Source organism: Esox lucius, chromosome 21 (assembly GCF_011004845.1).
Source record: "Esox lucius isolate fEsoLuc1 chromosome 21, fEsoLuc1.pri, whole genome shotgun sequence".
NCBI classification, from domain to species: domain Eukaryota; kingdom Metazoa; phylum Chordata; class Actinopteri; order Esociformes; family Esocidae; genus Esox; species Esox lucius.
Genome location: NC_047589.1, coordinates 24,584,359 through 24,610,559, shown reverse-complemented (window position 1 = coordinate 24,610,559; position 26,201 = coordinate 24,584,359). Strand labels below are relative to the sequence as shown.

The following is a 26,201-nucleotide window of genomic DNA, read 5'->3' as shown; positions in this document are numbered from 1 at the left end:
GGTTAAAAGCCACACAAGAGCATTTGGGCTGGCACGGTATGGGTGGGGGCTGAATGTATATTTTAGGGGGACCGCGGCAGTGTATTCTTAGATTTAGATTAGCTGTGATGCAGAAAAAGGGATTTGGTCTCGGGTTCCATGCAATTCAGTTACAAGTCAAACAGGACACTATTCTTTTGTTCAGTGTTATTGTAGATCAATAAACTAGCTTTAGCAGCTAAGCTTGAGGCTAAACTAGCATTAGCAGCTAAGCTTGAGGCTAAACTAGCATTAGCAGCTACCTAGTATTATCATAGACAGAGATGTCTCATTCTCCTGCAGATTTCATTTACTCCTCCTGTCAGACTAAACCTGCCAATAGTGCAACGATGACACAAGAGGATCTGGTGGATATTGAAGGGGGTAGATTTCTAGATATGTGCTCGTTGAAAAACTATGCAAACTCCCAATAGCCTTGTGATGGGGATTTGCTATTAAAAACCTATACCTGAAGAGTACAATTAAATCAAACCAGAAACAGCTTCAAACGTAACACATTAAGATAACAATAAACATATTTTTTTTTTTTTACATGAAGTATATTTAAATTTAAGGTTTGTTTTGAGAAAGTTTGAGTAATTAGTATACTGCACGTCCACACATGAGCACTGACATTCCGTGCCTCTCCCATCCTCTACTCCCTCTCCTCCCTCTCCTCCGGTCTCCTCCCTCTCCTCCGGTCTCCTCCGGTCTCCGCAGTCAACAACAGAACCAGGCGTCCATCTTGAAACGACCCCCACACGGCACAATCCCATGTGTCCGTTAGAGGTACACGCAGCTACCGTACTGGTTTCCCCGGTGTGTTTACACAGTGGAATAATGCCAGTTCACAGTCAGGCGAGTTGGACCCCCGGGAGGGGGAAGGGCACTGGAGTGGACTCGCCTAAATGGATCAGATGCGGGGTCACGTCCGGGACGGCGCACAGAACCGTGTCCATCCCCCTGCATGACCAGAGACGACCATGTACAGGTGACGGCACATGCAGCGCTGACAGGAGTCACAGTGGGCTGTACTTACAGTGGAACGCCGTTCTAAAGTGCCGTCCTCTCCTCGTCTGCTTTCCTTTGCGACGATGTGAGAATGCTTGACAGCAGAAAGGCGCTCTCTGGAAGGAATCCATCATTTGGCTTCACCCACACAATCTTACGTAACAGATCGGATTGCAGATGAAGGATAGGAGACGATAAAAGGAAGCCACATTAGATTACAGAGATGCGGGCAAGGTGACTGAAGCACTTGAGATTTCTTACCTGATAGCAGAGTTGAACTCATTTGTCCTCTGCACAATCTTGATTGGACGGATACGATGGGGTTGTTCACTGGCGTCAACATAAATTGAGGCAGCCAGCGTGAAGGCCTCTTGAGCTCTTACCTGAACTATAGTGTGTGTGTATGTGTGTGTGTGTGTGTGTGTGTATGTATGTGTGTGTGTGTGTGTGTGTGTGTATGTGTATGTGTGTGTGTGTGTATGTGTGTGTGTCTCCTGAAAGGGTCGGTGCAGAGCCCTTCTGTATTATCTCAACATTGTCGGTGATACAGAGGCATGATTTGTGTGTAACAAAAGAAATACACCCAGGAGACTGGGTTGTGTGTGTGTGTGTGTTGTGTGAACTCATGAGTTTGCCCAGTGACCAAAATGCACCTCCAATTCAAACACTCGTCTAGCTTTCACGCTCCACTTCCTAGTAGTCTTCCAATTCGTACTACCCTTTTTCCCTCTCTCTCCCACTCTTTCTCCCTCTCTCTCCCAATGTCTCGCTCTCTCTCTCACACACACAAACATACACACAAACATAAACCCCTCCATTTTTCCACATTACGCAACATCGACAGTCTCCCCACAGCAGTACAAACAAGACACCCACACATCCAGCGAAGGCCAAGGGCGTGACCAGGCAACACAAGGACAGGAAGAAGAAGGAGGGGTAACCATGGTGACCAAGGGGATCAGAGGAAGTGACCTTGCGGAAGCGTACATTACTGATCTGCTCCTGTGTCTTCCTCAGTCTCTGCAGCTCTGGGGTGTCCGACACAATGCTGAAGCCTTTTCCTTTGCTGTCCTCAAAGTCCTTCTTGTACTTCACCTGAAACCGGAAACACGGATGAGATTTCAAAGGCAGCTCAAAATGAAATAATAAATGAGGGTAAATATCCTTGCAACTCTTCATGAGAAGTAAAAAAAAAACAAAAAAACATAGTCATCCTACTCATGAAACCAATCTATCTAAATGGCTGAACACCGGCGCCACGCATCACTGAATCGGCAGTTTAACAAATGAATTAACTGAACTCTAGAATTTGTTAGCGATAATTGTCTACCCTTAATGCCGTTTATTTGTACGAAAAGGTGGTGTCGGAGACACTGTCCTGACACCTTTTAAAATGTATTTATTTTACCACAGACATTGGATAACGTTCGCTGCATGTACTCTGTAGCTTATCTGGCTAGGCTCTATCTCAATAAGGTCCGGTGTCATGACGTTCTTGTGTTCCTTCTGAGCTCCCTCTTATTCAGCCAAGTTGTTCCCCCGTTTCCCTCAACCACATGAATGTGGCATAAGCTGTGGCACAACAGTCTGACAGCTGGTTGGTGACTTGATTATCTGTTATCCTATTGTGCAGAAAAACTGTACTTTGTCATGGGCACATCTACAACAGATCGCTCATCAGAACAATGCCAGAGAGGTTCGTCAGGAAACTACTAATTGCTGAAGCAAATGCTTTGTAGAGTGGAGCCTCAACTTGATTCAATAGAACATTATTATCCCAGAGGGGCAATTTGATTGCAGCACATTACACATCATGAACAAAAATGGACGGAGTAGATCAAAAGAGATAATCAAGCAGCACAATTAAATAATAGGAACTACCGAGGCCTACCATATTGAAATGTGTAAACCTTACACTTTATTGTCACCATCACAGCAGATTTTCACAAAAAAGTAGCCTATCGTTGATAATATTGTATACTTCAGCATTCATGACATATTATCCCAGGACTAAGCTGCTGTTATGTAAGGCTTAACACATGATACATGACTCATCTCATTAGACTGTCAAATTATACAGTGAAAAACACAGGCTGATGAATACGCCCGAACTTCATGTTTCTTTAACAAGAGGGATCAAACTGGGGACGACAGAGGTTCATAGACAACACAGGGGACCTTCTGGGAAAAAGGCTTTTTACGCGTAACAGAGCTGGAGCCAGAGCCTGCCTGCATATTATCAAACTCTAGTGCCTCACTAGGAGCTAGGTTTGGCCACACTTTTGTTAAATTTATTGTCAGGTTTTAATGCAGGAATAGAGGTATTTTAAAGTGAAGACTTACAGATTCTGGCTTTAAACTGTCAGATTTGAGGTTTTATTACGTATTATAAAGTGGGTGGTTCAAACTCGCATATACCACGGTGTGATACAAAATTAATTTCTACTGTTCTATTTAAATCAATAACCAGTTAATTATAACAATAACTGACCTCAGGGGTCAATATGGCCAGTATTGCACACCTTTGACAGAAATAGGCCCATCGGTTTACGTAACAAGGCATCTCAGTTGGTTTAATGTTTGCATCTCCAGATCAGCTGCTGCATGTGGTACAAGATTAGAAAGATGGGGTGAGAAAGGCATGGCTTTACCTCCCTCCGACAGATGATAATCACGGGCACTCGCTCACACAGAGAACGAGAGAGTAGGAAACAGAGATGGAGCAGGCGAGAGAAAGCTCAGGAGAAATACAGAGCAAGAAAGAGAGAGAGATGGAGAGACAACAACAGCGATTAAGAGGGAGAGCCGGAGAGAGGGTGAGAGAGAGAGACACAGGGGGCAGGGTAAAATGTTAGTAACCCTGGCCTGGTAAATGACTGTGTGGTAATAATGGATACGTCCAATGCCAAGCGAGCAGTAACGAACACCGACGTCGCTGCAGCCCGCTCCGCCACGGAGGCCCCAATTGGGTTTGAGGACAGCCGGCGCACGGCGCGTCTCGGCGCGCCTGGTCACGGACGAGGTGTCTCCACCGCTATTGTGTGTGGGGGTGCTTGGCTGTCAGACAATACGAACCAAGGACCCGAAAGAGCTCGGTGACCGTGTCAGGGTCACTCCCCCAGCTAGGACTGACAGTCTGAAGGGACAGAGCGCGGAGTGTTGTCCCCGGTCAGTTAACAGACAAAAGCCTGAAAGTACATCAGGCATGAACGCACCAGTGACAGGACAGATGACGGGACAGTGTCTCCTCACATCGGGAGTGAAACAAAAGCATTTTCAATAGACACACTCAAAGGACTGGATACAAACGGCGGACGAAAACACAGGCATTTTTTTGGGGGGGGGAGGGTGGGGTGAAAGGGCTTTGTGTGCATGCACTTGTTCATGTGTGTGTGTGTGTGTGTGTGTGTGGGTGAGATGCTCCTCTTCCTGGCTTGTGGCATATCCTGACTCCTTCTGCAGACCACTGAGTTGACAGCTGTCCCTCACCTCCCCTACTGTAAACCAACAATCTGCTACGCAGACATTCACCCGACAAACACACACAACACACACACACACACTCAGTACACTCATACAATAATGTGTCAATTTTACCAGAAGACACGCTGTTAGTAAAATACAATTTCCATTTCACATGGCACCTTCATGCAATGCTGAGTTACAGTAAGTGAATGATCAGTTTAAGTAGTGTTAGATTTTGTGCCTGCATTATTGCTAATTACTCATTTATCAGTCATATGTTTGTTATTATACTCAAACAATATAAAAAGATAAAGCGAGCTCGAAAGTCCCCATAAGGAAAGTGGGACGCTGTTGACCGACTCCTCCAGGGCATTGGAGATCCACCAGAAGGGCTGTGGGAACTGACAAGCTGCATCTCTGACCCAGATGTGAGCCCGTTCCAGGCTAAAAGCTGACAGTCATACCAGGAGAGAGGCTGGCTCAGAGGGAATGATTGCCGGATGACTGTTCCCCTGACAGAGGAGCTCACAACAGAATTTGTTATGACATTATCCAACACTACAGCATCTCCTCCTCGAATCCCTGAATATTAATAATAAATAATACTTCTTTGCCATTTTGTAAAGTGCTTTTCGTCGCATGGAATGCTATCAAAAAAAGTCACATTTAAAAATTGAAGAAACAAACGAATAAATGAAATGAAAATAAGAGACGAAACAAAATAGATACCTATTGCATACATTTTTCTTCTACGGTAGGAAAGTGGATCCTACTGTATCTGTAAGAGGCAAGATCAAGCATTGTGGATGTGTTCAAATATTGTTGTTCTTTTAGAAAACAAATGCATTGACCGAAAATAACTTTTAGGGTATCAAAATTCCAGGAATGTCAACTAAATTAGTTTTCCAGAAATACTATTTGGAGGATTCTAGATTTCCTTCTTATTCTTTCCAGCAATCATGCAACTGGGATTTTGCGAAAACCAGGGAATTTCTTGAAAGTTCTCAGAATCGCACAGCCCTTATCTCTTTCCACTTTTCCAAGTAAACAGAACCATCGGTGAGGAATCTCTAGCAGAGCCAGAGTCCTATCAGCACCTCAGATTAGTCACCTCGAGCTTAAATAACCCCATTACTGACGCGCCGCCGGCTTTCAGAACGCGCTCCAAAAAACAGGCCAAAGAATGAATTGGTTATGAGTGAAGCAGGGACAAGATGGTGTTTTCCCATCCACTGGTGTGTGTGTGTGTTTGTGTTCATTGTATCCTAAAAAAACCTGATCCGCTGGCAAAATGGGACCAACTTCGACATAGTGACTGTGAGTGGCTGGGGTTCATGGCGATTGTGACTTCAACTCCAACTGGGGCCACAAACAAGAGAATGTATGCATTCACTATTGTGAGACACATTGGGTAAAAGCCTCCGAATAAATGGTATACATTGGTAACTAGCAATTGAACGATGTCAGCATAGACTTCACCATTTGATCAGTGACTCTGGATACACAAGCCTAATTAGAGTGGAGGAGCAAAAGCCACTGACGACGTCATTAAATAAAAGTTATTTAATCCCGGAATATGTATGAGGATTAAAACAGCCGTGATTAATGTGACCGCCTGAAGCACATCATGTCTGGGGATCTGCTAGAGACCCGGCGGCGGAAAGTAGTAGTAGGCATAAGTCAAGTAAAGCTGAATATCGATGTCGGGTGCCTTTCTTCCATTCTGGTCCCTTCATCTGGGCCGTGTGCTGAGCCAAAGGAGCAGCATGTGAACCCTCTGTGTTTCTGACAGATGGGCCCAGGCCATGGGTCCCAGTATAGCCGGGTGAGGGCTCTGACGGTCAAAAGCAGAGAATAAAGGAGGAGAGCGGTGTTGGTGAACATGGGTGAGGTGTTACGTGTCACAGTTCTGGTCACACTTCCACATTGCCAGTAGCAGATTCCTAGTTCATGGATTATGGGGGGAATAAAACTGATCTGTGAAATAAAAGGGGAATAGTGACAAATATCTTTGATTTGTCTAATTTCATAAATTCGCTTGGAGTAACTGTCTCTATGCACACAACGGTCTCACTCAGTTTTGAGCTCGTTTGAGTGCAGCACCACCTGGTTAATCTGCGACTGACATTTATCAAATTAAATGTAAATGGATTAACGTACCCCAGTTTTGTGTTTTTGTCATGTAGATAATTGTTACTGCACAAAGTTCAATATAAGCCTGTAAGTGGGGGGAGAGCAATATCACCAGCTGATGAATTACTTAAAGCGATTTATGAACGTAAAGAAATCTTACATTTTAGTTTTCATTCCCCTTTAAAACAATAGCGTTGACATGAGTTTAAAATGGCATTTCAAACTGGGGGCACTTAGGTGTTTTTTATCCTGTTTGATAGATTTCTAAGTCACTGAGATTTGTTTTATACATAACTTCCCAAAAGGAGCGCGGGAATGGGATTTGCGTGCCAGGCAGCACACTCCAGTATGTCAGCACATGTACTGAAAAGTGAGCGAATCTGAAAAATTCCTGTTGTCATGTCTTGGTCCAATTCACAAATACCCTGTTATACTGATCACATTTGGATTGGAAGTCCTTCATTCAATCAAATTAAATGTATTTATAAAGCCCTTTTTACAACAGCAGTTGTCACAAAGTGCTATTACAGAGACACCCGGCCTTAAACCCCAAGGAACAAACAACAGTAGTGTTGAATTTCAGTGGCTAGGAAAAACTCCCTAAGAAGGCCGACTTTTCGGAGGAAACCTAGAGAGGACCCAGGCTCAGTGGGGTGACCAGTCCTCTTCTGGCTGTGCCGGGTGAGAGATTAAGAGTCCAATTGGAATAATTAATACATTTATCTGGGCAAATCCAGAGTCTATTTAAAATTAGACAAGGTCAGAAGTATGACCAGATGGACAAGGACAGGAACAGCAACGGGCCCCCCAAACCAGGTACTCCGCAGGTGTGGACCAGGACCTCATGTCCTCCTAAAATTTAAAACGGGAGAAGACTGGGAAAATTCTGAAAATGCATTCATCATATCAACAACGATTTATAGTGGAGAAGGAGAACTTTGTGGGGAAGGAGAACTGACCCAATCCCCCAGCACAATAGTATAGCAGCGTAAGACCTTGGAACTGAGACGGGGGGGTCCGGCGACACTGTGGCCCTACCCGGGGGAGGCCCCCGGTGATGTTCCTATCAGCAGATAACTTGATAAATGTACAAGGTGTCAAAATGTTTCCTCTTTCTAAAAAACAACAACTCTGGTGGGATGTTAGCTTGAATCCCTCCCCTTGGAGGGATTTAAAAGCTAACTATATAACTTGTCATTAAACAACACAATGACTTGTCACCATGATTTGAAGGAAATACGGATTGAAATATGTATTGAAGAATGTATTTACTAATTGCATTTGAATCACAACAGTTTATCAGGACCAAAATGGCAAATAAGTAAGTTCATTCTATTAATTTGTGCCTTGCTTTTACTAAACAAACACTGGCTGTGGGAATTGCTATAAATGCTAGGAATTCATGCATTCATTCTGCTAAGCAAAATGTTTCAGCTGCCTTCCAATTTGAAGAAATATGTTTCAACTAAAATGTTTTGTTTGGTGAAATGAATACACCCCTGGTAAATTAACCAACGCTACAAACTATTATACAGAGACATTTGGTGGCATTTTTTTTTAATAACAAATTAATTAATTAATTCCTGTAGTTGTTGCAACATAAAATATTTGACTTGGTAAAGAGATTATATATTTCATTCACGTGGAGCCAGTGACTCAAGACTAGGAGTCTCGATCGCAATAATTTGAGACAGATCACAATTATTTTTACGACGATCATTTTGCACAATACTTGATTTCCAACATCACATTTCCAATCTGCATAATGGGTTTTTACGTCAATGTAAGAAACGTCTCAACAAATACCATGCAAATTATGTCAGTTTCCATCGGTTAGGATGTCTAGTCCAGGGGTGCAGAAGAACGTTTTGAGTTATGTAATTTGAGTTATGTAATTTGAGTTATGTAATTTCGCACCATTATTATTTAATAGACAAAGGCGTTTCAGTCACATCAACTCTGATCAACAAAAGAACAACATACGTGTATAAAATATTTTTACTGATATTGCAAGTCACATTTTTTAATTTCTGTCCGTAATGTAGATAATGCACATAAAAATGCATGGATAGAAATATCTGTCATTACATTGGTAATGACGTTTGAAAATAAAATGAATTGTCCTTGTACATTTTTTACTGAATCAATCAGCTGAGTGTTGAAACACGTTTTGGTACATTATAAGGCATATGTAATAGTTTTAAAATAAGCTATTTCAAATAACTAGACTATGATATTTGCCACAGGAAAATGTAATTGCCATTGCTTTGGAGTTCCATTTTGTGGAGAGCAATCATTAACAACATTGATTTAGTGATAGTTCCAAAGCCAAACACAACTACACCGCTCTGGGTGCATTTTGGTTTTAAACCAAATGAAAGAGGTGAGCCCAATAGTTTGGAGGGAGTTAATTGTCGGATTTGCTCCAGAAAGGTGGCGCTCAAAAGCGCCAACAGCATTATAAGAAGAACCATCTCCGGATCCACCAAGTGTATTTTATTATGCTTACAATATAATAGTGGCACAAAATGAATAGTATAGATAATAAAATTATTAATCATAGTTATTTGTGTGACAATTAATATTCAACTAAAATGTCAATCGTGACAGTCCTAACTCAGACTTTGACAATAGGACCAGCACTCGGGCACCAGAACTCAGACTCAGAGCGACTAGCCGTAGAGATTCGGGACTCGACTTAATGACTCTGATTTGAGACCATTTGTTGTTGGGACTCTGACTCAGATTTAGCAATAGGGGCTTGTGACTCAAGAACAGGGGACATGGGACTTGACCCAGACTCAAGTGTTAGTGACTCGACTGCATCTCTGCAGTTGGCATTGCAAGTTTTGCGAGGTGGGGTTTTGTTGCCACAGCGATAAATTACAATACTATTTCTAACCTTTTCGACCAAGGAAAGACTCGTGACTGAAACCTTCTCTAGTTCCTCGATTATTCCAAAATCTTTCCTCACCAGCCATTCGTGTGCTTTTCCAAGAGGGTGGGCAACTCACCTGGCTCTGCAATTCACTCTGCTGTCTCAGCCTCAGGTTCTCAGGGGTGTCAGTCACAATGGTGAAGGACTGCTTCGGGTAATGCCTGTAAAACGGGTGGGGGGGGGATCAGATGATTCAATCAACGTCATGGAATGTTTTTGAATGTCAGACTACCGAAACGGGAAGACTTAACATCACCTCTGCACTTTCGGTTATTCACAATAAGGATGTGTGGCTTGCAAGGCCAAAAAAAATTGTCTTTGTTGAAATTTGGCCAATTTCTTTTTTAAACGATCTATGAATCAAATGTTCCAAGGGGAACATCCTCTATAATTGTAAACATGGCCAAGTTCTCTCTGTTTAGAATTGAATGTGTGACGTTTTATACACAGGCTCAACTTCTGAGAACAATTGACCATTGAAAGTTCCAAAACAAAACATCTGAAAAGTTCAGCAATGACCTCATGACATTTATCCCATGAAACATACCACATTGACAAAGGCATCAAAATAACTGACCAAAGATGAATAATGTATTATTTTTACGTGGGAGACACTGGGCTCCGTCCACAGGCTTGCAATATGAACCATGGAATGAGACTATTCAAACCAAAATACTTCTTGCACTTCAAGATTGCAAGTTTGTGTCATGAAATTATTAAAGTAGAAATATATGCTAATTAGTCCAACAACAAGCTTTTAAAATTATTTTCAAATAAAAATGTCAAGTGTAAGTCTTCAGTTGAATCGGGTTAATGGAAATCACACTTAAAACTCTCCATTTGCCCAGTGTCCAGTAAGGGAGTAGCAGAGTATTTGTCTGGGTTGGAAAAGCAGCTGGAGGGGTATGAAGTGCAGCAGGGATGTTGCATGTTGGCCCACATCAGTCTTTAGAGATTAAATCAAAAGCAGGTGGAGGACAAGGAGATGGAGAAAGATGGCGCTGGACAGAGCACTAAGACCAAGACCAAGAATCAAGGGCGAGGGTGGCGTGGTTTAGCTGATGGAAAGATCGGATGATGGCGCGTGTGTGAGAAAGTGACAGACGGACAGAGAGAGAGACGAGCCCAAATTTCCTACTGAACACCAAAAGTCTTACAAAACAGGGTTAAGGTTATCATGATGTTCACTGTTAACATACAGTCTCCATCTAAGATTGTAGCAGCAGACGTCATTTTTTATAAAAGCATAAAAAGTAGTCCAGTAGCATTTTCACACCATTTTCTCACTATTGTGACTTTGCTGGCAAACGTATATATCAAAAGCCTTTAGTAGTATGCACATAGTAGTATGTACATGTTTATTCACTTCTTGGCGGGAATATGAATAATCATGTTATTTTCTGCACATCTCAGCTGGTGTTGCCATTTCCACAAATAAAACATCTTCCTTAAAGTGTGTTATGTGGTAGGTGAACTGAACAACAAAAGCTTGTCAATCATTAACCCATACCCTGGGGTCTGGGTTTACACAAACCCAGATTATCGTTTCCACCATTCCTAGTGACATTATCTCAAGAAACGACTTGGCCCCTATGGTCCGTCTACTGATTAATGTGGAAAAGGTGACGCAAGAGGCAAGGACAGATTGAGAGAGATATAGGGAGTAGGAGGGAGAAAAGGAGAGGCACAGGGAGGAAAAGATGTGACTAAGCCCGGGGAGTAGCAGCACAGCGGTCCCTCAAACCCTCCTCAGAGCACCAGGAAGCTGGTGAACTGGATGCACGCTGGTCAACGAAAAGGCCGTTCAAAGCTACAACGTCCTGCCTCTGACTCTCAAGTCAACACACTTCATTTGTCTTGTTTGATCATTTAAAACCCAGTTGTTAGTATTAAAACTTGAGCATTCATTAAAATGTTGAGGTAAACAGAGTTAATGGGGATTAAGAAGGGCTCATGCGTTCATTAGGGTCTCCCAGGTCTTAAACAGTAGGTGTTGTGTCGTTGGTCTAGCGATCAGCCCCCCCCCCCCACTGTCAGTGAGGTACACAGAGTTGCTGGCGTGGGTTCCAACCTGACCCACTGCCTACTCTCTCTGTTCCTCCTCTCTACTCCACTTTCCCATCGCTAAGCGCATATTTCACTTCTTGAAAATAAAAAGCTGGCGAGCTCTCCTTCAAAATAGCTCCCCAGTGCGGTGTGAGTCATCGTCGCCAAGACCCTGCTGAGAGGACATTCAGCTGCTCAGTTTGACCAGTCCACTAACCCGCAGAATCGGCCCTTTTTAAGGGGTGTTCCGCCCCACCCTCTATCACCAAAACACAACACGTACCTAGAGGTCTTTTTGTGTTTTCCGTATTCACGGTGTACATGGCAGAAGCTCCTCTATGACACTTGTAAATGTTGTCCTGAACATGTAAATGTTGTCCTGTTATTGGCCTCGCTACTGGAACCTTGTGATCACATGATCTAATCACATGATCTAATCCCCACATATGTGCAGAAGGCCCACTCAGCAGGAGCTCTCCGGTGTTTTGATGAAACACTCCTTTGGAACTTTGCCACTACTGTTCATAAGGTCTCCACAGTGCAAGGCAGAAAAGCAACTATCGGACGGGAAACTAAAAGGATGTGCGTCAATGATGACTTTGCCGAAGCAACCGTTTCTGGTTTGATTTGATTAATTGATGATTCCGCCACTTTACCGCCGGTATCAAGTCCCTCATGATAGGTAGTAGATTAGGATTGCTCAGTGGGTTGTACATAAAACAATATGAGCCACATGGCACTATAAGTTCCTCGGGGCAAGAAAATGTATTCAAATCTCCCTGACTCACACTAGTCCCTGAACAACAACGTCATAATGAGATTTACTGCAATACAGATGACCAAAAGTTACTCAGACATTACGGACAATATTGGATCCTCACTGGGTAGCCAGGCAGAGCCGTGCGGTCGCACAGTTAACCACAGACACGTCAAAACAAGACAGCTACCAGATAAAAAGACCCCGCTGTTCATACTCCTAATATTTATTTTCAGCCTGATGTTGTGGGAAAGGCTTTGACAATTTAATTGTTAACTGGCCACACCAGTAAAGTCAAGGCAGCATTGAGCCTCCTCACCCACCCAGCAGCTCCTTCCTGTAAATGGTCTAGAGTCATCTGTGGACTCGTGTGGGGGAGGCGCTTTTGATGTTCGGGTGGGGGTCAGTGGGTCAGTGGCTCAGTGGTTAGGGAGTCAGGCTTTTAAATGGAAGGTTCCTGAGTTGACTCCTGAGTTGACTCCTGAGTTGACTCCCGACTGGGCCAATTGTCTTTGTGTCCGTGGGCAAGGCACTTCCCCTACGTTGCTCCTGGGAAAAAAAACTGATTCTCAAACTGTTATTTTGCCAGCTTTTTACCCCACTGGTATCACAGATGAGGAGTCACTAATGTTCCCCTTGGTTACCATGCAGCAGATTACAGCCAGGAAGTGAACCCTTATAGGGCATATTTAGCTCCAGAACTAGAGGTACTGCTGGTTCCTCTTTCAACCATCATGTGTCCCAGGTCTGAATTGCTCAACAAATTCATAGTCTTGATGAATCAGTACCTTATTTGAAAGTAGAGGATGAAAATCCGAAGTGTTTGGCCCTTCAATATTCCTGCCCCAGGCCAGAAATACAGGGGGACAGTGGGCATGTGTGTGGTATGTGTGTTGTGTGTGTGTGTGAGTTTTGTCCTCTACAGGTCTTCTGTTTGGCTGCCTCTTGCTGCCTCCTCTATAATCCTAGAGTTACACTTCGGTGGCCCCAGTCTCCAATGGTAACCCTGAACACTTTGTTCGGGCAGTGCAACCCAGTCCCCTGAAACAAAAGCCTCCTCTGTGGGATGTCACACACTCGCTCACCAGCCAAGGTACCTCTTCCTTGGCCAGAACAAAACTAAGAAGCACAATAGGCTGTTTATCACTGGACTACAGCACAAATAAATAACATGTTTGAGAACTGTGTGAAATCTCAAGGTATGTGAAACCTTTAGTTTTTCTTTATGAATGCAGTCAAGTTTGTGTTTTATTTACTTCGCAAATAACACTGTGTCTGTTTTCTTCCATCCGCCAGCAACGTTTGTTTTTTAGACTGGAATAGAGACAGTTTGACCTTCAAAGTAATACGTCTTGCCATAAAATGGTGGGAGTGAGAAGGCATCGTAGCTAGGCAAAAGTAACCTCAGTGTAAGGACCAAATTGGGGTAAATACAGATGGACATATAAAGGGGCATGAAAAACATCCATTTGCATGGTAATAATGTTTTAGCTTCAGAAACATCTAAGATGGTATGATAAATCAAAGACATCACCATATCTGTCCATGCAAAACACCTAACAGTCAAAGATCAAAACATTTCCTGTTCCACAGAAAACCTACTGTAGTAAAAACCCCTGTACAAAAAATTTGTAAAACTTCCCTTCATAGCCAGGTGTAGCCTTTATCATCTGTTGCGTGGCCACAATTAAAACATTTTATGATTCATTCCTTGTTCGGGGACGTTCCAATTCTGTAAGTTGCAGGGACTGAGTGACGATCAGGGGGTAATGAACAGTGAAATCAGGTGTGTCAGTGCTGGAATATATTAAATAAGTGTAGCAACTGGAAACACTCAAGAGTTTTGGGAAACACTACAGGATCTCAGGCCCTTCCAGTGAACACCTTGGAACAACTTGGAACACCTCGGAACAACCTGGAACGCCCCAGAACAACTTGGAACACCTTGGAACACAATCTTTCAGTTGGTGCATTCCAACCCTCCACTCTCTCTTTTTTTAAAGATTGTGAGATTTTTAAGCGGAGGGTTTCTCCACACACTGTGTAAAATAAGATGAACTGCAAAGGGAGGAAAGCTATTGATAAACAGCATAGCAAATGAGAAAGGGATATGACAACTTATTCTGTTACTGTTTATAAGGGGAGGGTTTCTCAATTGCCCCAGGAAACAGAGCGAAAGTCATTTCAGACACCGCAAAACACTATCTAAGCGAGCTTGGGTGCAGGCATGCATATCTTCCTATATAACCATGTAGTTAGGTATTATAACTAGCTGACTTTCTTTCACATAACAAATGGTAATCTCATTGCAGAGTCTGGATGTTACTGCTATTCCTTAACAAAGCAAAAGCAAATGGTTTGTGTTGTGTGTGTCATTGGAGAGGTCTTGGTCAATCTGGAGTGCTGGTTGTTGACTGGGCTGTCACCCACTTCAGAGTTTCTCTCTCACCATCTTTCACTCTCCTGTCTATCAGCGTAACTCAGGGTAACGCCCCTCCTTTTTCCACACTCTCTCTCGGTTTCTGTGCATGTGTGTGGGGGCGCATGTTCCAGGCCAGCAGTAATCAAAAACCGTCAGTATCTAACCGTTCATACTGTCAGTGAAAACTGCTGCTGAACATAACCCAGTCCGACAGGCCCAGTCGGTATCTAACTGGCACTCTAGGTTTGATCCAGCAAAATACACACGCAAAACACACTGCTTTAGTCGGGTTAACATTATACATTTTCAATTCAAAGCTTTACGTGAGTGTGAGGTCATAATCTCTGATAAATAAAGAAATAAATGAAAACAGCACAGATTAATCAAGAACACTAAATGGTTCTACATTCCCAGTGCTTGATTCACACTGAAGCGTTTTATCATCACATTAGCCCAGGGCCTAAATATAACCCCTTGTGTCCTTGCACACACAGCTTCCTATAATACACTCCGAGACATCCTGTTCACGTTCACATTTTGCTTATCATTCAGCTGAAACAGCTTCACAATGATTTGTAAAACAAAACCCCCAAAAAACTATTTACAATGCCTGGCATATCGTGAGTACTAATTTGAAGGACATTGTTAGCGTGGCATTATAATATCCTCTGTGGGTGGCACTCCTAGTCTGCAGTAACACCATGCTGCTTTTATTCTGGGCTTTTATTCTTGCTTCTGGGTAAGAGTGGTTGTTTTGATGTCCGGGAGTGGCGGTTCCATTTCCTGTTCCCTTGGCCTGCTGGGAGATAACAGAGGGACCTACACACTTTTTTCAAACACACATAAACACACTGCACGTATTCAGGCAAACACACATATGTTTAGTTTACTATTTGTGTGGGGTCCCCAAAAAATATCCCAATTCATAACCTGATACTAATTCTTACCTTGAGCAACAAGTACCTCATAAGGTAATATACAAATTTGCATACATTTGAAATTTAAATGGTTTCTTCTCTCTTTCCTTAATACACAAAACATACATTTGAATAATTGTCTCTAATCAGCCCAAGGGATGCTTCACTTGTGCCGTGGCATGACAGTTTACCACTCACTTCTTTCAAACTGCTAACATGTTACCTGGCTGGTAACGTGTATCACTCCTGATTCTGTCGTGTGAACTGACATAACTGAGCATTTTTCATGCCATGTCTTCCTGTCTGAGAGGCATTTTACAAAGCAGATGTGCAGGTTAACTTAAAAATAAACACCATTGTGGACCAAAGAAAAATAAATCCCTAATTCCATCTGAAGTTTTATCGAGGTTAACTGGTAATGAAGTTGATCCAGTCGTGTGAAATACCCTCCGCCCACTCCCTTATATAAACACGGACACAAACACATCCACCACCCACACACACACACACACACACACACACACACATCCACCACACACACACACACACACACACACACACACATCCACAAACACACAAACACATCCACCACTCACACACACACGTCCACCACCCACCCACACACAAACAAACACATCCACCACCCACACACATCCACCACCCACCCACACACATCCACCACCCACCCACACACACACACACACACACATCCACCACCCACCCACACACCCACCACCCACCCACACACAAACACATCCACCACCCACACACACACACACACACACACACACATCCACCACCCACCCACACACACACACATCCACCACCCACCCACACACACACACACATCCACCACCCACCCACACACAAACACATCCACCACCCACAAACAAACAAACAAACAAACACATACAGGGGCACGGAGACATCAACTATACAGTCAAGCTATGAGGGTGTGTTCCCTCTACCATCGTCAGTCCAGCTGCAACCTCACGCAAGGCTTTTCACACGGTAATCTCACTGTAGCTGCAACCTCACGCAAGGCTTTTCATACAGTGATCTCACTGTAGCTGCAACCTCATGCAAGGCTTTTCATACAGTGATCTCACTGTAGCTGCAACCTCATGCAAGGCTTTTCATACAGTGATCTCACTGTAGCTGCAACCTCACGCAAGGCTTTTCACATGGTAATCTCACTGTAGCTACAACCTCATGCAAGGCTTTTCACACAGTGATCTCACTGTAGCTGCAACCTCACGCAAGGCTTTTCATACAGTGATCTCACTGTAGCTGCAACCTCATGCAAGGCTTTTCATACAGTGATCTCACTGTAGCTGCAACCTCATGCAAGGCTTTTCATACAGTGATCTCACTGTAGCTGCAACCTCACGCAAGGCTTTTCACACGGTAATCTCACTGTAGCTGCAACCTCATGCAAGGCATTTCACACAGTGATCTCACTGTAGCTGCAACCTCACGCAAGGCTTTTCACACGGTGATCTCACTGTAGCTGCAACCTCATGCAAGGCTTTTCACACATTGATCTCACTGTAGCTCGAAATGCTTTGCTTGTGAAAAGAACAGCAATAAATCAATGTGACTGCGATCCCACAATGAATGTGATTGGCAAGTTACTTTGCAGACACAATGATCAATGATTCCATTGCAATCAAGCCGCACATTAATTTGTCTGAGTCACTGCTGAGCCCTGGACTGCAAGGCTCTGTAGATGGTGATGTGAAGAACCCAGGTGTGGAGAACCCAGGTGTAGACAGCCCTGGTGTGGAGAACCCAGGTGTGGAGAACCCAGGTGTGGAGAACCCAGGGCATCTCAGAGGCCAAACTCCCAGCCACTCAGGATATTAATTAAAGACGTGTTTGGGAGAGGCAGAAATACTTTGAAAGGCCCTGCGAGGATGAGAGTAGCAACACTAAAATGGCTCAGAAACAGCTTATTAACGGCTTTCCTGTGAACTAGCACAACATGTTATGAATTGGTGAAGAAATTAAAATGGAGCCATGCCACTCAAACTGGTGGCAACAACATTTATTGATGCTGGGACTATCTCTAAACTTTAATCTCTATTGCCAATGGGGCAATAGAGTAAAGGGCTTGACAAACACACTCTTCATTTTGATAGGGTGCCAAACATGTAAAAAAATGTCCTTACATTTTTCGGGAACAGGCTATCCAGATCAAATATTTTCACTATTTTTGGGGCTAACCCGGGTGGAATAGCATGTTAAGGGAATAAATTAACAAAGGGCTGTTAAACCTGTTTTGCCCAAGAAGCCACATCTGTGCATTAAAAAAGTCCAGAAGAAATACTGAAAATGTGTTAAATTTCCTATTTATATAAACAGTTCACTATCCATTGTTTGGGTGATTTTTAGTATTCTACTAATGTAGGTCTACATTTACCTTAATGCGTAATATAGTTTGGGTCTTAGTCATTAAACATTATATTGAGTTTTGTGTATTACTCAAAGCCGCAGGCCAGATAGGACAGCTTTATGGCAGAGGTTTTGAAAAACAAAAAAATCGATTGTTCTGTACATTGATGTCAATGTGATTAAAAGCTGTTTTGGGCTGATTTACTTCATGATAAGAGGTTAAAGCATCCAGTGAATAATCCATCTTGCTCTTTGTGCCGACTGAGTACATCATTCCTTTCCTTTACACACCCAACCACAATGCTGCCTCAGCTAAGAGAGAAAGAGACAGACAGAAAGAGAGAGAGACAGGCAGACAGAAAAAATGAGAGGACAGAGAGAGACAAAGACAGAGACAGGTAGTTCTTATCACTTAGCAATTACACTGATTGGAATTATTTAAGTAATCTCTTTTAAGCCTTATAAGCATTATGCAAAGGTCAAAGTAAATGAGTAGGCCATTCACAGATAATGATCATAAAAAATACTAATTAGCACACCTCAGCTAATACTGTTCACTGATATTGTTGACTTGAACAACTGTGCAATTTCACACAAGAATCATACGTATATTCTTTCCATTTTAATGGGCTTTAACGCTCCAGATGTTTACATGGCCACCACTGTTCCCCTTCGAAATGCCACACAGAAGCATTTTAGCTATTAAAGAAAATAGGGTTACCTGAGTCATCTTATTATATATGACCCCACTAAGTCTACTGGGGTGACCGATCAAGCGATGACCTGACTTGACATCAGTTTGGACATTCTGGACGAAATCTTATCTTGAGCTCTGCACTCCCTCCCCAGCATGAATCATTTACCTGCATGTCTGACATACAGTTCTTTCTCATAGAAACATTAACCTACACACTCAGGCCTGTGGTCAGCGGATGCTGACACTGAACACTGCATTTCAAAAAGAAACGTGTTGCTGTGTTAAATCCAATCATGTCGAAGCTACAGTTCCATCAGAAGCCTGGTCGTTTTCAAGCCCTTGCAGCAAAGCGCGCTATTTCAATTCCTCCCTCTTCCGTGCTCTTCAATCACACGCCCGTCATCCCTCTTTTCTCACATTTCACAAAGACCGTAGAGCTCAGAGGCTGCATCTCGGCTGTTCTCACGGCTGTTGGGTGGTTTCGCGTTAGCTGCTGCTTTTAATGAGCTCAGGCCTCAGTAATCCAAATGAGCATAATACAGCACAGTCTATTATACAGAAGCTTTGATCACTGAGCTCAGCTATCAAGTGAGCCACTTCACGGTAACGTCTTTACATTCCCAGGTGGATCTGAATTGACTGAAGTGGCTCCCCCCCCCTTTATCACCTTTTACTTGATCTTTGTCAATCCGAAAAAGACAGTTTAGGTGAAAAGCCCCACAGAGTACACTGGAGCCGAGCAACCTGAAAGTCTCTTTCACCTGTGCTGTTTTTTCTGTTATTGTAGAAGAGGTAGGGGGAGGACGTGAAAGTGTCCTGCTTCAGACTGTTGATATGCAGGGCATGTGTTAAGAAAACAGGAAACCATTTGTGATAGAGGATGGGCGATGACATAAATTACTGTGAGGAGCCAACGGTGTCTGATTGATCAACAAACTAATTAAGTGACGCAACGCATAACCAGTTTTGGTTTCGTTTGTTCAACTATTCATGCGTAACATTCTGAAACACAACATATCCTCCATGAAATACACTCTGCTTCAGATCTCTGCCTTTCCAAAGCTCTTCAGTTCTGGGTCTTCTCATTAAAGATTAGTCAGAGAGTTATATAAGTTTCCCTCATATCTATCTTGTATGCATGGCATAGGACGTTGTCTCTGAGGCTCCCAGACACACAAACATATTAAGACCATAGTTAACACATCTTTAGAACATTTATCATACCCTTGATGGCTGTAGGTGCAAATACATAAAGCACAAAAGACAAAAAAATTGCAAAAAGTAAATGGCATCCTCACTTTATTCATCTAATTTCAGTATCATACTGCACTTCAGTTGGTGCCCACCCATTACTGACTTCAATGACACAATGTCAAGGATTTGGCCAGAAAATTGCTTTTAGTGAATTAATAAATTACATATATTTGACAATTAACGGGTAACACAAACGAAACACTTCACCTTGTCCTCCAGGTTTTGAAAATAACATTTGCCAGGTCAAACATTTGAAAACAAATTAATTTGTTGACTAAAAATCGGTCATTTACAGTGACGCGACGTGCCTTTACAAGACGTAATTGGCCTGACAAAACATCCATTGCAGTACAACGAGGCAAGAGAGATGAACAGGGCAAGTGTGTCACTCACTCCAGTATTATACTTTTCCCATCCCCTGACATGGATTAGACCTCGCGGTCTCCCATGACTTCCATGACGATCAGTGCATTGTCTATTAAGCTGAGGGTAAATGACAAAGCAAGTGATCCATGGGTCTCCCTCGTTTCGGACCATATCGTTGTTAAGTCTCCCTGCTCCCTTGTACGATACTAAAAACCCGGAGGAAATCATTTGGAAATGTACCATTGATTGCAAACTCAGTAGGATCCTGTCCCAAGACCCTGGAAGGGAGGATTTACCAAAAGGGTCAAGGAAAGCTAAGTAGAATTACTTTTCCCCAAATGTTAGAGAGAAACAGTGTGAGGGAGAGAATGAGAGAGAGGGAGAGAGGGAGCTAGTGAGAGAAAAAGAGTGTGCGAGTGCCAGAAAAAGTCAATGTGTGACAGTTAGAAACACAAGATGAGTGAGCAGAGTGTGTGAGAGAAAAGGAAGAAGAGGGGGATGTATCCTACACCCACATCTAAATGGTGGTAATACAGGGACTGGGGGATGTATCCTACACCCACATCTAAATGGTGGTAATACAGGGACTGGGGGATGTCTCCTACACCCACATCTAAATGGTGGTAATACAGGGGCTGGGGGATGTCTCCTACACCCACATCTAAATGGTGGTAATACAGGGGCTGGGGGATGTCTCCTACACCCACATCTAAATGGTGGTAATACAGGGGCTGGGGGATGTCTCCTACACCCACATCTAAATGGTGGTAATACAGGGGCTGGGGGATGTCTCCTACACCCACATCTAAATGGTGGTAATACAGGGGCTGGGGGATGTCTCCTACACCCACATCTAAATGGTGGTAATACAGGGACTGGGGGATGTATCCAACACCCACATCTAAATGGTGGTAATACAGGGGCTGGGGGATGTCTCCTACACCCACATCTAAATGGTGGTAATACAGGGGCTGACAAAGTCTTGAACCAAATAACCCCAAACATCCTAAGAATGGTGAGCATCATGCTGTTGGCAGGAAAAAGGCTGACACTCTGCCCTACTCTATGTGCTTTTCTAATCCTTCCTCAATTTTCCCTTTCATCTCTGCCCTGTTAAAGGGCCGGGCAGTGAGGAGCATGGTATACAGAGAGAGAAAGAAAGAAAGGAAGAGAGAGAGTGTGTCTGAAGAAACCAGTCGGGGCACCATCCCATCGCATTGGACATGATAGTGAACTGTGAATTTAGTGAGCAGTGATAGTAAATTTCACCGGGACAAAGTTTGTGCCAGTTTCGAGCAGCGACCGTCAAGCAAAAATGCATGTTCTTTGTTTTCTTTCAAACACAGTTTAAAATCCATTCCTATGTTTTTTTCTACTATTGGCAATTTAAATTATGACTTTGTAATAACCTTGTGGGACATTCCACATGGGGAACACTTGGGGAGGTGTAGTGTCATAATGAAATAGGTGAGCCTGGTTGAAACAAAGAGTCCATTCTGTGAATCTCCACCACTGGGAGAGGAAACGGCTTTACAGCCAAAAAGGTCAGAGGTAAGTTTCACCCGAAGTAGCCATGAAGTCAATGCTATAGGGCAAGTGAAGAAGTTCGGACAAAGCCTGTTCTGTTTGCAGCCGTTCTGTTTCGGTAAACTCCGGTATGGACGTAGTGAAACGCAGTCTTTTTGGGGGGATTTCTCTGCACAAATGTGTTGAAACAGCATGTGATGGACATACAATACATTTAATGAAAACTAACCAGAGTTTCTCCTGGATGTTCAAACGAAGACTCCATTGAATCTGTCCACTGACAAGAGTGGGTATAGCACAAGCGGGAAACTAACAGCACGCACCACCGAAAACCATTCCCAAAACTTGAATGAATGACTATTGCTATCCATTGATAACAAAATGATGGTAGAAAAAGTGGTAGGGACATGACAATGTTGGCTCATAATGATAACCAAGACAATCGGGCAAAGGTAAATGAATCGCACGGACAGGCAATACAGCTCATAAAGGTGCGGGTGTGGACCTCACAAGTGAAACCGCACGAGAGGCACTGAGCCAGAACAGAGCAACGTGGACACCCGGAGCACATGTGACATGCCGATGAACGATGAACTCAAAACTCGGGAAAAGGGTCATGATTAGCCTTTCATTCGAACCTTACTCAGCAACGACCGTCGCCATTTGGGACCGAGAAGCGAGCTTTAAACAATGTCCATTTGTGCCTGCCAGGCATACAAGTAAAGAGAGCGCGCTGAACATTTCAAACAAGGTCTTGTACGCAGCTGCAACCGGTTCAGACTGGAACTGCTTTTGCTTGGCTGCTGCCAGGGTGATAAGTGCATGTTGTTCCACAAAGTGCAGCAGCTCCACATGATTCATTCGGGAGTTTATTGAGTAGAGGCTCATGTGCTGTCTACATTGCTGTGTCTATAAAACCCCTACCACAATAACCAATTAATTGCTTTCATTCTAGCACCATGCGTCCAATCATCAGTTCTAAACATGTCCATTTCTTCTCAGATGTGCCTGCAGTTTGATCTATTTTTCCTGCAGTTTGAATCATGACTCCTGAGTCTGTAAAAATAACTGAAATTAAATGAATCATTAGTGAATTGTATATCACTGGAGCAAAGTTGGAGAAGACATGAGGCAGAAATGCAGGGAACAGCAGTGTTTGCAGTCAGTGGCAGCTGTACAGAAAACATATCAAAACTCTTTGACTTTCCAGACAAGCACAGAAGGCTAACACTATGAAGTCCCTTCTCTTTATTAATTCATCAACTTCGCCAACTTAGCGAATTTGCTAGCAAGTTCAAATGACTCACAAGCTCCCGCTTTCTCCTACTGAGCATTTTTCAAAGAAATGAACGGCTCAGTCGTTCTGGAGTAACTACTGCATAACTAAGCTTCATAATAAAAAAGAATGTCACTGGGAATTGAAGAATGTGATCTGCTTTATCTTGTAACATCGGACAACTTTACAGCCTGTTTTTTTTACAGAAAAAGAAGCGACAAATATTAAAACGGTAAAATGAATAAAAACTTTTAAAGGTATGGAAAACCATCCAGTAGGTTATTCCAAATACCCTGGGATGCAATATATACGGTACACTGCTCAAGCATAGCCTACCTTAAAAAAAACAACAACCATATAATTAATTATATTATATAAACAGTGTAATAAATTCCCTTCAAAATGGTGGTGTTGAAATGCTGGAGGAGTTCCTCTTGTGTGCACTAAACTATTTCCACACTAGCTTCAGAATCTGAACCTTGACCTTACCCACATTCATTTAGGTAGGTGGGCGTACATACTCCCTTCACTGGAGATGTGAACAAGCGCTCAACAGGGGTAACCACATAGAGGTAGAAAAACATTATGGCCTGTGCTTTATATTAAATCAACCATCCATTGATCTGCATCTTGCTATCCATCCATCAATGCACGAACCACAGAAAACATGGCCAAAAGTGCCTACTTCTATGCTGCAGGATTAGATAAGGTGTTGATTTCTCTGATAGAAGGGCCTACTTGCCATGTCGTTGTTCTGTGAGTTCTGAACCAAGAGCACTGCCCTTAGGGAAAACCAGAGAAATCTGGAGGTCAGGTGTGTTTCATGACAAGCCCAAGATTAAGGGTATATCACTCAAACAGGACATGCACCTTATGGCCCCTCTCTCCCATGCATGAACTATCCTCACGGATCTGAGTTGTTATATTCCTGTCTTGCTGTTGGTAACAACGTCTGGGTTTCAACCTCCCAAGCTCCCAGTCTTTTAACTATTAGAACTAGCGGACATTATAAAAGGCTGAGGGTGACCAAGTCTCATCACAAGATGGGTCCGTACTCTACTTCTGTCACTTTATTGACACAACTCTTTCATACCCCTGACTTAATGAGAGCCATAAAAACCAAAGCAAGTGATTGAAGTCGTTCATACCCCTGACTTAAGAGCCACGTAAACCAAAGCAAATGACTGAAGTCGTTCATGCCCCTGACTTAAGTGCCATGAAAACCAATGAAAATGACTTAAGTCGTTCATTACCCCTGACTTAAGAGCCTTGAAACCAAAGCAAATTAACAAAGCAACTCACGCATTGCAGAAGGGCTTTTTATCATAGCCTTTGTAATTCTTCATGTTGAGGGTCATTTTGCACACCTCACAGTGGAAGCATCCTTTATGCCAGTTCTGAAAAAGAAAACATGAATCATATTTCCAGTCTGTTTGGCTTTGTTGTGTGAAAATCTGATAATTTTGAACGGTTTTTATTTGATTACAATAATTTATTCTGAACAAAATCAACCAGTTTAGCTTTTAGTATAGTTGTAGCATATCTGCTGTTGTTCAGAATAACTTATAATAATCAAATAAAAACAAAATTATCTATGATTATCTATGATACATAGGTTTCCATATTAAAGATGACATCTACAGTATTAGAAGGTCTAATGTGTGATGTGAGGTTTCAGAGCTATACAACAGACCTTGCGTTACACAGCCTATAAGTAGGCTAGTAATGACCTAAGCCTGATCTAGGCATACACCACAGTTCAAAAGTTTGGAGTCTTTTATAAATGTATACAATTTTCCAAAGAAAAGCAAATTTTTCCCATTAAAATAACATAAAATTGATCAGAAATAAAGTGTAGACATTGATAATGTTGTAAATAGCTACTGTAGCAGGAAACGGCCGATTGTGTAATAGAATATCTACATAGGCACATTATCAGCAACCATCAGTCCTGTGTTTCAATGGCCCATTGTGTTTGCTAACACAGGTTTATCATTGATCATTTCCAAAACCCTTTTGCAATTATGTAAGCACATCTGCAAACGTTTGTGCCGATTAAAGAAGCAAAACTGGCCTTCTTCAGACTAGTTCAGTATCTGATGCATCAGCAATTGTGGGTTCAATTATCAAAATGGCCAGAAACAAAGAACTTTCTTTTGAAACTCGTCAGTAAATTATTGTTATGAGAAATTAAGGTGATTCCAAGAGAGAAACTGCCAAGAAACTGAAGATCTTTAGGCTGTGTACTACTCTCTTCATAGAACAGCGTAAACTGTCTCTAACCAGAATAGAAAGAGGAGTGGGAGGCCCCGGTGCACAACTGAGCAAGAGGACAAATAAATTAGAGTGTCTAGTTTGAGAAACAGAAGCCTCACAGGTCCTCAACTGGCAGCTTCATTAAATATTACCTGTAAAACACCAGTCTCAATGTAAACAGTGAAGAGGTGACTCCTGGATGCTGGCCTTTTAGGCAAAGTTGTAAAGAAAAAAACATATATCAGACTGGCCAATGAAAAGATTAAGATGGGCAAAAGAACACAGACACTGGACAGAGGAAGCTTGGAGAAAAAAAGTGTTACGGACAGACTAATCTAAGTTTGAGGTGTTGGAGGAGTGCTTGGCATCGTCTGTCAAACATGAAGGCAACATGATGGTTTGCAGGTGCTTTGGTGGTGGGATAAAAGGGAACTTGAAGAAGGAAGGCCATCACTTCTTTTGGCATTGCCATACCCTGTGGACAGCACTCGAATGGAGCCAATTTCTTCCTAAAACAGGACAATGACCCAAAGCACAGCTCCAAAACTATTTACAGTTGTCCTCAAAAGTTTGCGTACCCTGGCAGAAATTTTGGAATGATTTTGAAAATATGACTTTTTTTTAAGGATAGTGATCACATGAAGTAATTTATCATCACATAGTTATTTGGCTCCTTTTTAAATCATAATGAAAACAGAAATCACCCAAATGGTCCTGATCAAAT

The 26,201-nt window shown here is 42.7% G+C and overlaps 1 protein-coding gene across 5 annotated transcripts in view; it reads right to left on the bottom strand.

The window, feature by feature from the left end:
* LOC105019564 (LIM zinc-binding domain-containing Nebulette) overlaps positions 1 to 26,201 on the bottom strand; it is a 72,389-nt gene that overhangs the window by 43,595 nt on the left and 2,593 nt on the right. For 3 of the 5 annotated variants that reach the window (XM_013139657.3, XM_034289268.1, XM_010885840.4), the window contains exons 2-4: positions 24,524 to 24,618; positions 9,642 to 9,726; positions 2,017 to 2,124 (exon numbers count right to left, since the gene is read on the bottom strand). In XM_013139657.3, the coding sequence (XP_012995111.2) occupies positions 2,017 to 2,124; positions 9,642 to 9,726; positions 24,524 to 24,618 (288 nt within the window). Of the gene's footprint in view, positions 1 to 2,016; positions 2,125 to 3,520; positions 3,608 to 9,641; positions 9,727 to 24,523; positions 24,619 to 26,201 lie in introns of those variants that run through there. The other 2 variants (XM_013139659.3, XM_013139658.3) reach the window with 2 other exon arrangements.